This window comes from Pteropus vampyrus, unplaced genomic scaffold (genome assembly GCF_000151845.1).
Source record: "Pteropus vampyrus isolate Shadow unplaced genomic scaffold, Pvam_2.0 Scaffold76, whole genome shotgun sequence".
Taxonomy (NCBI): domain Eukaryota; kingdom Metazoa; phylum Chordata; class Mammalia; order Chiroptera; family Pteropodidae; genus Pteropus; species Pteropus vampyrus.
In genome coordinates this window covers 5,856,557-5,868,664 of record NW_011888857.1, presented here as the reverse complement: position 1 = coordinate 5,868,664, position 12,108 = coordinate 5,856,557, and the positions used below count along the sequence as shown (strand labels likewise).

At 34.5% G+C, this 12,108-nt stretch overlaps 1 protein-coding gene across 4 annotated transcripts in view; it reads left to right on the top strand.

Moving 5' to 3' along the window:
- The window catches only part of LUZP2 (leucine zipper protein 2), a 415,565-nt gene that overhangs the window by 357,696 nt on the left and 45,761 nt on the right, over positions 1-12,108 (top strand). For all 4 annotated transcript variants that reach the window (XM_011362583.2, XM_023532082.1, XM_023532081.1 and 1 more), the window contains one exon: positions 2,126-2,290. In XM_011362583.2, coding sequence (XP_011360885.1) covers positions 2,126-2,290 — 165 coding nt within the window. The remainder of the gene's footprint in view (positions 1-2,125; positions 2,291-12,108) is intronic.

Genomic DNA, 12,108 nt, shown 5'->3' with positions numbered 1-12,108 from the left:
GCCACATTAGCTTTAAGTCCTGGCTAAGACCTGCCTGACACTGTTGCATTAGCTCTGTTTTCATTGTCTCACTATAATATGCAAAACAGAAAACAAATTTAAGATGTTCAGTGTCATCTGGAATATCTCACTCCTGACATAGCTCCCAATGTCATGATCTCCTATTCTGTAATGAGAGAAGGGAAGAGTTAGCCAAGATTATGACAAGGAACCAATAGGAAAAGAAATCTGAACTATTATTTCATATTTTTATTGGTATAAGTTTGTCAATTTTTTCCCTGGCTTACAGACACACTTTCCCCTAAGTTTTTAAGTTATTTATCCAAAAAACTTTTTCTTGAGTCTCTTATAATGTTTCAGGAATTGTGTTAAGTGCTAGATATACAGTTCTAAACAAAATAGGCAACTTATGTATGTGTGTGTATATACATAATTAAAAAAATGGCAATAAATTATATGGAGGAAACAACAGGATCAGTCAAGAAAAGTGATGATATAGGGGAAGGGGAAGAATCTAGGGGCTCAGAAAAGCAAATAAAAGGGGCCATTTTGAGTAAAAAGTCATCATTCGGCTTAGCCCCCTTCTGTCCACTTAATGTTCCTTCCTAGTCCTTATCAGATTCTTATTTTGTCTTAGACACTTTGACAGGGCAAGATTAATGAGAAGGAAATGCATGTCTGCCATATGTCTTATATTTTCCAGTTACTGCTCTTATTGCTATTTTTTTTAATCTCTTGACATGACCAAAGAGAGATTTCTTAAACCATTATGCTGAAGATAGATACTCTTGACTTAAAGATAAATATGATATACCAAATGTGAGTAGAAAGCACAGAGGTAGGTGTTGGGAAGGATCTAAGTCAGAGTCACTGTGACCATGAAGGATTTAAAGGAGACAAGAAATAGGGGAGCTTGCTATGTGTAGGTGTATTTCTGGCGTAGTATATAAAAGGCTGTAGTTTTGTTGGATGTATACAACTTTGACAGAAAGAGAAAACAGACTTTCCTGCTTCGCTGATCCATGAATGCACTGAAAGGATAAACTCCATGTGTGCCAACTTGTCCAGGGATCTTGGTCCCAGTGACTAATCTCTCTCTTCATGTCTCTTGAAGCAAAGGCCACATTTCATGTCTTGAAATCAATATTTATGTGACAGTTTCTTGTTAGGACCTATAAGCATGCCCCAAATTACCCCCGAGTTACCATGAGATTTCCAAAAATTTGTATGTCTCTCTTCACTTTAGCACCTGAGAATCTTTGTCATTTGTGCTCAGCTTTGTATTGTTATTATTATTATTATTATTATTATTATTAACTTACCAGCATTTAAAAACATTTTTAGAAGTGGGAGCTGGCAATTAGATGAGAGGTAAAGATGGTTGTCCATGTTAGTACAGTCTGCTTTGTTATGTAAACCAAAAATAAACTAGTATAAAAACATTGAACTTTCTTTTCTTCCTAGTAAAATAATAATAATGTCAGTTTCACAGATGTTTGAAAGCATAAAATTATTCTTTGCATGTGAAAGTGCCTAGAATATTATGATATATTAATATAAGAAAGTATTAATGTTACCATTTACAATCACAGCAAATTAACTTCTACCTCTTAACAAGGCCCAGAGGAAATAAGGGTTTTATCGGAAACAAACTTGTTCTTCCTACGATGTGGGCAATTGAGGCGGGCGCAGCGGTGGGGGTTAGGTTAATCTGAGAAACGCGAGAGCTTACATTGCTCAGGGAGTGATTTGTAATAAAAGATGTTGATAGTAATCAAAAGATGGCAAATTTCTAAGAAGGACATTTTCTACTTCAGAGTGAGTACAATGTTTTTTGTCAGCAAACCATCATGATTGAAAGCATGCCAATTTAAGGGGGGAAAGTAAAACATGTTTCTAAATTTCAGTGTTCAGAAAATATCATGAACCACATTAGCCCCTAAAAACAAACTGAGTGTGTGCATTAAATAGGGTGTCATAACAGAATTTACAAGTTAGCAATTATGTTTGAAAACTAAGATGTACTTGTGTGAGAAGTGAGTGCAGACTAGGAGGAAAACAGAATCTAATCAGATAAATGATAACCAGAACTACATGTAAAAATGGTGATCTCTTTTTTTTGTAGGAGTCGCAACTGAAAGCAATGAAAGAGACTGTAAACCTCTGTCTGTCAACAGTTTTCAATGATCAACCATCCCCGTTGAGTCTAACAAGGTCAAATCCAACTCATATGTCATTTCTACCCAAGGCAATTGACACTGCGATTCCAGACGCAACGATGGAAAGCAAGGTACACTTTATTTGTGTTTTGAAAAGTAAAATCAAATGACATACTCTGTAGAGTTCACTCTATACAATCATCAGTGTGGATCCAAGTAAGATATCAAAGTGATTAAAAGATTAGAAAGTAAATGGAACATAGTAAACCAATTTATAAAGTTGCTATTGTCACTGGAGAATGGTCTTCAGTAAAGAGCCAGCAGATTCTTAGGCAGGGTTATCTAATTGTAAAATAACAATTGTCATTGTTACTATAATCATAATAATTATTATTCTGAAATAATATTCTAAACTTTTGCTAAAAAAAAATGCTAATTATTATTATCTTACAATTAGTTAAAAGAAATATCTTGTATTACATTAGAGTGAACACCAGAGATTTAATATGGAAAATATTTTCTCCTAGGGTAAACCATCATCCTTACAAAAGGAGGTATATTTTTTTCAAAATGAAGTCCATAGCTCTCCACACTGCCGGCACATTAGACTCACTTGGGATACTTATAAAAAATCCTAACGCTTGGGACTCAATCTATTAAATTAAATTTTTTTCTGGTTGTGTTTCAGTCATTAGTATTTTTCAAAACTCCCCAGGAGATTTTGAGACCAATTGACAAGCAAATCTTTATCTGAGTCTCCCCCACCACCTTACTTCAGAGAGGGCACAGGGGAATGTCAATGCTATTTTTGCCTCAATCCTCAGGACCTTCAATTTGCAGGATCTACATTTAAATAAATCCTAACAATCTGAAATAGTTATTAGAGAAAAGGGTTTAGTTTCAGGCAGTACATATTTATTGGAAAGTGCCGGCTTTCATACTACCTGCATTAGGATCTCTCCCTGTTAAAATAAATGTTATAGATACCAGTGCCACTTCTAATGCCAGGCTCTAGGGATGGGCCCAGGAAAACCTAAGAACCACCCATGCCATTGCCCAGTGATGTCTCACATTTGGGTTCTATTTCTTAATGATATTTCTGTGATTCCCTCTTTGGGGATTAAAGGGGATATAAATGGTTGTAGAATAGGGAAGTACTATTTTCAGGATGGAGATTCAAAAATAGGTGAAACAAAATAAATATTCTAATGTTCAGTTTTTACCTGTAGCTTTGTGGATTTGTGTGCTGCATAGATTAGTCTGTGTAATCTCAAGTTTCTTTGTCAAAAATCATTTAAAACATGTATTTCTATTTCATCTTATTATTCTCTTTGATTTTATTATATACTACAAGATCTCAAAAATGTTAGGCCAATATTTTTCTACTTTATTTTTCCTGCCCCTTCATTGAAAACTCTAAAATGTTTGTTTACTTACCCAAATTCAGGGAAAAGTTGCATAATAATGTATTTTTTATGTTTTGGAAAAGCCCTGGATAAATGTATTGAATCTGGTCACTGGTTAAATGCATAGCTACGCAGACAGTCTCATCTACCTACCGGGAAACCATTACTGCCTCCATTTAGTGTTAGTCTAAGGAAGGAACAATGGTTCAGCCTTATTAAGTCTGACAACTTTGGGCAAATTAGCTTTGTAATTTTATGGCACATTACATTTGTCTCCAAGTCAAAGTATGTTTATTTAAGCCCATTATTAAAACTGGGCTCTTATGACCTTGAATGTGTGGAGGAAATTACTGATTGTTACTTAACTGATTTACTATAAATAAATGTATGTCTTCTTGATGAAATAAATAATAAATATTTATCGTTTCTTTAGGCTTATCACATAAAAAGATAGGAAGCATTTAAATGAGGTTGGTTTGCTCGTTTTTCAAAAACAATAACAGAAAAGTCCAATTGTTGAAGATAAAGTTCAATAAATCTAAGTTGATTTACTATAGAGCATTCTATTTTACAGATTAGCATTAAAAGCTTCTCTGGTGTTTATGTTTGGCCATATTCTTTATCTTCTCAATAGTGGTGAAAGTTGTATTTTATATATGCTTGTGGCTTATCTGTACGCAGACACCTCACAGATAATATTTTTAAAATACTGAAAGTATAATGTCATACGGGTGTGTGTAAGAAACAAACTCTTCAGTCATGGAATTTTCCTCTATATACAAAAATGAGGACATTTAACTGGTAAGCTTTCAGAGTCAGTAAATTATAGCCACAGTAATATGATATGCCTATTCAAGAGATGTGAGGCAATCACATCACTTAACCTCTCTGTGCCTCAGTTTCTCCAGTGCTTAGCTCAGAGTGTGGTTGTGACATGAGCAGTATAAATAATAATTCTTATTTTTCATGATATATGGCTAGTCTCACCTACTTTTGTTTGATATTTTTAAATCTTCAACCTTTCTTTGAAAAAAGGAGGGTATGTTAATGATTTTTTCCTGAAATCTGTGAAACACATCCAAGTAAGCAATTTTCAGCCCAAAAGACAAGATAGCCTCTCCAAAAATGTCATTTTATTTTTACATTTTTCTTTCAGAAGATTGGGTAATGCAGTCAAATTTTTATTACATCATGTATGCGTGTATATGTGTATACATGCATATACATACACATGTATGTAAATATTTTATATATACTATATATATTCATTGTGTATTTTAAAAGCCACAGATTTCATCAAATAGGAAGTTCAATATTATAAGAATTTACTGGTGGAAATTTAAAAAATAAATTACATATTGGTAACCCCTACTTTTTTTTTTTTTTTTCATTTCTAGAGCATGCTTGCTCTATACCCATTTAGTTCTACAACTTAAGATTCTTCTGAGGACACTTAATCAGGTCTATCAGCCTCCTTTCCTTCACCGCATTCTCCATAGTTATGCCTGCTTCTCTCTAACTCAAGTGAATTTTTTCTTACCCTCTCATTCAGAAATTTTTTTCTCTTCTCGGTACTCTGAAAACAGTGTTTATTTCACATGGCTCTCCATCACACTTTGAATTAGGTGATGGCTGCATGTTCCTCTCTTCTTAAGGGAGATGACTGTGCTTAGCTCATCGATTTGCTCTACATTACTCAGTGTCCAGAGAGATGTCTCTAGAGAATTCATTTTAAAATGACATTTGTTACACTTCTCTTTTAGTCAGCTCAGGCTGCTCTAACAAATGCCATAGACTAAGGGACTTCAACAACAGGCACTCATTACTCACAGTCTGGAGGCTGGGAGGCCCAAGATCAAGGAGCTGCCAGCTTCAGTTCTTGACAAGGGCCGTTTTCCTGAAGAGTAGACAGCTGCCTTCTAGCTGTGTGTTCACATGGTCTTCTCTATGAACATGTGCATGGTGATCTCTCTCTCTCTTTTATAAGGATACCCTTCTCTAATCATACCATGACAGCTCCACCCTCATGACTTCATCTAAACATAATTACTTCCAGAGGTCCCATCTGATACCATCACATTGAGGGTTAAGACTTCAACATATGAATTTGGGAGGACACAAACATTCAATCCATAACAGTGTCCCTCTTCTTGTTGGATATTTTTCTTACTTATGAGTTATAAAATATTATTAGGCATTTATTAAGTACTTAATATTTAACTAAGTTATTTTCCTTTTGTACACCGAAACTGTACTCATCACTGGGGATGCAAATTTGAAATGATGCAACTCTGACCTTTTGGAGATTGCAGCCTAATTTTCTGTAAAGAGAAAAAAGGAATAAAAAAGGAGTGTGCAGTAGATCAAGACATTTTTTTAAAAATTTTTTATTTGAAATTCCATATTTCAAATAGCTTCTAATAAAGATTAAGGAAGTACTTGGATTTAAGTACACAAGATGATGTCTTTATTATGTCTTTGTTATGATATAATGTATTTATTATGTAGAAAATAGTGTTCCAACAGAGTCAAAGAGCAAAGGTGTGAACCCGGAGACCTGATTTGCATTTTGCATAAAATGACTAACTAGAATAGAAACAAGCAAACCAGTGACAATCTATTTCATGATCTATGCCAGAGATGATGGTGACCTGATCTATAGTGCAGAAGTGGAAATGGGGTTCCAGATGTAACTGAGGCATAGAGTTGTAGTGACCTAGGGAAGAAATAATGGGAAGAAATATGTAAAGGGAAGAAATAAAGAATAACACTCAATGCTTGCATTCATTTACTGTGATGACAAAGGCAAAAAGAGCTTTTAAGGGAGAACCCAAATTGGTTTGTTTTTCAGCATGCCGTGTTAGACATCTATCATAAAATCAAGAGTTTATTTATTTCCAATATCTGTTTATATATTTGAGTCTGAAATTCAGGGAAGATATCTGAGTGGAGATAAGTGATTTGGCATCATCAGAATGGATGATAATTAAATGGTGGAAATAGATTAAATTACCTGATGAGACAGTGTAGAGCAGGGTCCCCAACCCCCAGGCCATGGTCTGATAAAGTCTGTGGCCTGTTAGGAACCAGGCTGCACAGCAGGATGTGAGCAGCAAGTGAGCTTCATCTGTATTTGCAGCCACTCTCCAGCACTAGCATCACCGCCTCAGCTCCACCTCAGATCATCAGGCATTAGATTCTGATAGAAGCACCAGTCGCTGGTACCAAAAAGGTTGGGGAACTCTAGGAGTAAAAAGAGATGAGAGTCACAAAAGACACCTGACAGGAGAAATAATTTGAGTATGGTTTTATTTATAGTCTAATAGATGGAATGTTTATGGCAAAAATATACCCCTTTTCTTTATCTCCTGTTGAGCTACTTTTCATTATTTCATCACATATTTGAACTGAGAACCATGACTTTTATATGCCTGTTTTAATAGTATAAAACATAGAATATGTATGTCATTGTGTATATTTAGAATGGTGACTACTCCAGTGGTCTGCTGGAGATGGCTCATCCTTGCTTGTAAAAGCTATTAAATTTTCAGAATTTGTACTAGTCAATTCTTAAATACAGCATCATGAAATATTAATTATATACACTTATAATTAAGTAAATTATACTAAAAGCAAATATAAATGTCAAAACTATTACATCTTGCTATTGTCTCTGCTCTTGAAGGTATTATGGCTTTTGGATCCATATAGTAGAAACAGTATATTAATGTTGAACTACTAATATCTCTTTCCAATTTAATGTTTAGTGATTTCATGTTGGCATACTGAAATTGGTAGAATTTATTCCATAGAAATTGGGAACACTACAAATCAGGATCTTTCTACACTCCAGAGTTAGTGAATAACATCCTCTTGTTTGTGTGTTTGAAGGTGGCTTGTGTATATTTGTGTTAAGCCTTCAAGATAAGTCTACTGGGCATCATAGATAATATACAAACAATACGTGATCAAGAAGCTAATTTATTTTTGTCTTCTACTATTTACATGGTAGAGAAAGGTACATACTAAGTGCTCAGAAAAGGCAAAATAATTACATATCTAAAAAACGTTTAATGGCAGATTCCAGAAAAATAATGATTTCTATATAATCATTATACTGGTTTACTTGCTTATATTCATTTTATTATAAAATCTTAAATGTAACTTTGTATAGTTTAGAAAATGTATAAATAGAGGAGGAAGAACAAGAAGCATATTACCAAGAGGTCTACAGTTAGGTGAAAAAAAATGAATTATCAATACGGTAATATCTTTGGTGTTTATAGCTGTATGATATGGATTTTTAGAGCTAGGGTTCACGCTTCACAGGGGTGATGATATTTACCTCTCAGCGTTTCTGAGAGGATTCAAGAAGATGAGAAAAATGCTGGACATAGGGCCTTGGCACGTTATTCAAAGACAATTCCCAGCATCTTTCCTTCTTTTCTCCTTCCCTTCCCAGGGCTGATGTCTCTGTAAAACAGGATGCAAAGGGACCCAATCCCAGCAGACAAGGTCTCTGCTTTTCCCAGGCTTGCTCCCTCTGCTTGTTCATGGGTCTGTGGATAGGATGTGGCAGCTGCCTACAACATGCCCCAACAGGTCACGTGCCTCATGGGAAATGCAGGGTTGGTCTCCCCGCTACAGAGTCATCTGCTGCTTCCTGGCCTGAGACTCACCAGTCACCGCATTAGGACAGAAACTTCAAAAGATAGAAAAGGCTCCTGATTCTGTCCCAAGTGTTTCAGCCAAAGACCCTTGAGGACAAAAGGGGACTTTTGCCTGTGTGATTAGGCTGTGCTTTTCATTAATATTCAAGAAATATAGTGTAATGAACATAAATACAAGGATATTATTTTTTAATATAGAGATCTAAGATTCAGTAGTCAGAGTAAGTAAATATCTTTTTTTCTGCAACTTTCTAGTTTTGAGTCCTTTATCAAATTAGTTAACTTCTCTGAGACTTGTCTTCCATATATATAAGATGGAGATAATAACAGCACCAACCTTATAGTGCCAATATGAAGATTAAATAAGAAAATTTTCATATAATATTCAGCATATGTAATACTGTCTGATGCAGAGAAAGTCAATAAATGTATGAGATATGTATTATATTTGGAAACCAAGATAACACTTTGAGAAGATTTAAAGAAGGCTTTTAGTAGGATGTCACTTTAATTAAAACAAAAAATACTTGCCTTGTTTTATTGTTCAGATATGAGAATCTAATAAATCTATTCAAATAAGTATAACGACAGGTTTTTAGCATAAAACTACAAATGAATCCTCACAGTAAATGTGATGTCAGTAATCATAATAGTAAATGCCATAAAGAAAGGAGAAAATCGAAAGAGCAGAAATGAGAGACAATTTAGATAAGCAATGCAGATAAAAAATGATGAAATTGTGTTATGAAAATCCATCATTTCATCCTCACTCAGGCAGTTCCCATCTCGTCTTTGTTTTCCACATCACTCATTGCCTTGGATTTAGCTGCAGGTCACAACTGTGATATCTATTTAATTGGACAAGAATAATTTGTGATTGTTTTTTTTCATTTGTCAGAAATGCCAAAGTCATTTGAGGGCAGCAGGCAGCAGTGGCCCTATTCAGGACTTAAAGGCATCCAAGTGAAAATTGCATTCTGCTTGGTGCCAGGAGGTTTAAAGGAAGGTGGATTTGTATTTCCCTTTTTCTGCCAAAAGCATGTTGCGAAGTAATTTCCAAAAATTCTCAAAATAGTGCACCTGGAATCATAATAGTCCCCATTACAAACCTAAGGATCTCAACCTAAGGTACATTTTTAATCATTGGTAGCTTCACACACACCTGAGTGTCAACAGTCACAATTCTGATATGATCCAACAGAAGTGCAGACTAGCTTTGGGGATTATTCAGAGCTCCCAGATTATTCTAATTTATAGCTAAAGCTGAGAGCTCTTAAGATTCTTACTCTAGGTCTGAGAAAGGAGTCTAACAAATAAACCTCCTCTCTTCCCTACCCACTTTTCTGCTTCGGGAAGAGATTTCTCAACTGGCCCAGAGGTGATCAATTTTAGACAGATCTGTTTTTCTACCAGTTTGTCATTAGCTAAACATTTAGTTATCTGTAACATCTACCATCTATTGGCATTCTTTATTTTATATCTTGATGTGCCTAGGGTTATTATAAAAATAAAAATAATGACATAAATCTAAAACAATTTTATAAAATATAACATTACATCTAAGGGATTTTGTTTGGGTTTTATCTTCAATTCTAGGAGGTCATAATGGCTTGTTTACTTACTAGCATATATGGCATATATGTGGCAATTCAGTTAGGGTTAAGTTAAAAATATATCTATATGAACATACATACTATATATACACATAAGTATGTATAAATTTATAAATTATAAGAGATATATATTTAATCTGATAAATATAAAAATTAAACTAACAAGGGCTCTCTTTGATGTTTTCTTTTTATTACTGGTGTGCAGATTTGTACCCTGGAATTATCTGAAACCAAATCTTCATAAGTTTTCATTTAGTCTTCATTCTTGATTCATATAATGAGAATCAAAGACATATGTTAGCAACATGAGGATATAATTTATTTTTTCCTTCTAAAATTAGAGTAAAATAGAAATGAAACATTCTTGGTGGAAATGTTGTGTTACATAAGTCTATAAATTCATATTGATTTTCAGAGAAAATTCACTGCTGAATATCTTTTATGTCACAAAAGAATGCCCACCAGTTTCCTTTTTTTTTCATAATTGAGATTTCAATTTGTACGCAATTCTTAATGTATGTACTGAAAATTTTAAAGGCATATAATTATGGTTCTTTTCTAAGCAGTTATTTCAGTTTAACATTTGGAGGCAAATTTTTCTTAAGATGATATCAAGTACTAATATCTTTACATGTTAATAAGTTGTTACATCATAAGTTTACAATTTAATATCATATACACTACATACTCAAATTTTTAGTCTTTCATAGCATATTAACAAAGTTACTACGGCAATTGGACTACCACAACAAAAATGTTACAGAGAACATGAAAATCTGACAGGAAGAGCCAAGGTCAAGGAATGATTTTCTTTAGGAAACAGTTCTACTAAAAGGCAATATGAGACTAGAAGTAATTTTAAAAGTTCAAGACATATTAAATGCACAGCTGTGACTCCAAATTGTTATTTAGTATGCTGTGTGTTATAGGATATAAAAACTACTCTCCCTCCCCCACCAATGGGATGTTAAGCTGACACCCAAGACAAAGCCTCCCATATTTCATAGCCCACTATTTTCTTGCTGTACCAAGAAATAAACAACCAGCAAATTATTTCACCTCTTAAAAAAAAAAAAGCATTTATTTTCAAATAGGATGAGGTGGGAGTCCCTTTTTTAAAAATGTTTCTAGGGCTAGTAAAAAAAACTTGCATTTACAAAATGTTTAGAAAAATATTCCACTGAATTGTGGAGGGGAAGGAAGACAAGGACAACTGTTAAGACATGGTATATGATACAATCAGACTTGGCTTCCTTCTGGCCCGCTTTATCAGGAGCTGAGCTCTCCTAGTTTCTTCTTTCTTAGTTTTCTATATGTAAATCTTCTTTAGTTTCTTGGTTACCCACTTGGCTTCTTTTTCCTTGTTTGCATTGGGGAAGAGGGACAGGGAGGGTGCATGCTGGGCCTCTGTGGGTCTGGCTCTTCTCAGGGATGTGGATACAGCTTATTGCTGAAGCAGAATCAAACTAGGCTCCCCTAAAACAGGCCACCCCTAAACAGAATCTCAGACTGGATGGAACAAAATTAGGGTTAGGGTTATGTTTAGGGTTAGGGCTAGGGTGGCCGTGAGCCATTGTGAAGCTGGGCTGCCTGGCCACTGCTGCTCCCCTCATTCTGGTGGGACCCAGCGTGGGGCAGGAAAAAACCAGATGATTGGTTTCATTTTTTTTACTATATTTTAATGAAAATTTTTCAGACACTCATCAAATAGTAATGACATTCATGGTGCCTCCAATATAACAGAGATTAAGTTATTTCAAAGGTGTTTTAGATTAGCTTTTAGTTACTACTTGGCCATTTATATGTAAGATAGACCCCAGTTTCTCCTCCATTGATTATCAGTCAAGTGGACCTTTTATCATTGACACTAAAAATTCTTATCCATTTTTTTCTTTTGTCTCTTTTACATTAAGTAGAAATTCTTGACCCTAAAAACCCCATCTGTAAGACATTTCCTTGTAACAGTCTCAAAAGCAAAGGACATCTATGAAGAATTTAATCAACTTGTTATGATCATTTTAAGTTGACAGTATATTTTTTTTTCTCTCCAGGACTTTTCATTCATTATTTTTTATGTTTTGCAGTCACAAAAAATTTACTAAAAGTTTTTTAACAAGGGAAACCAGATGAGATTACAATTTTAAGAAGATAATACCAGTAATGATACAGAGAAGAGGTTTAGGAGGACAGATGTTAGAAGCAAACGAAATTGTTGGAGAATAATAGCATATTCTTGGTTAGAGACAATGAGAGAGTGGCT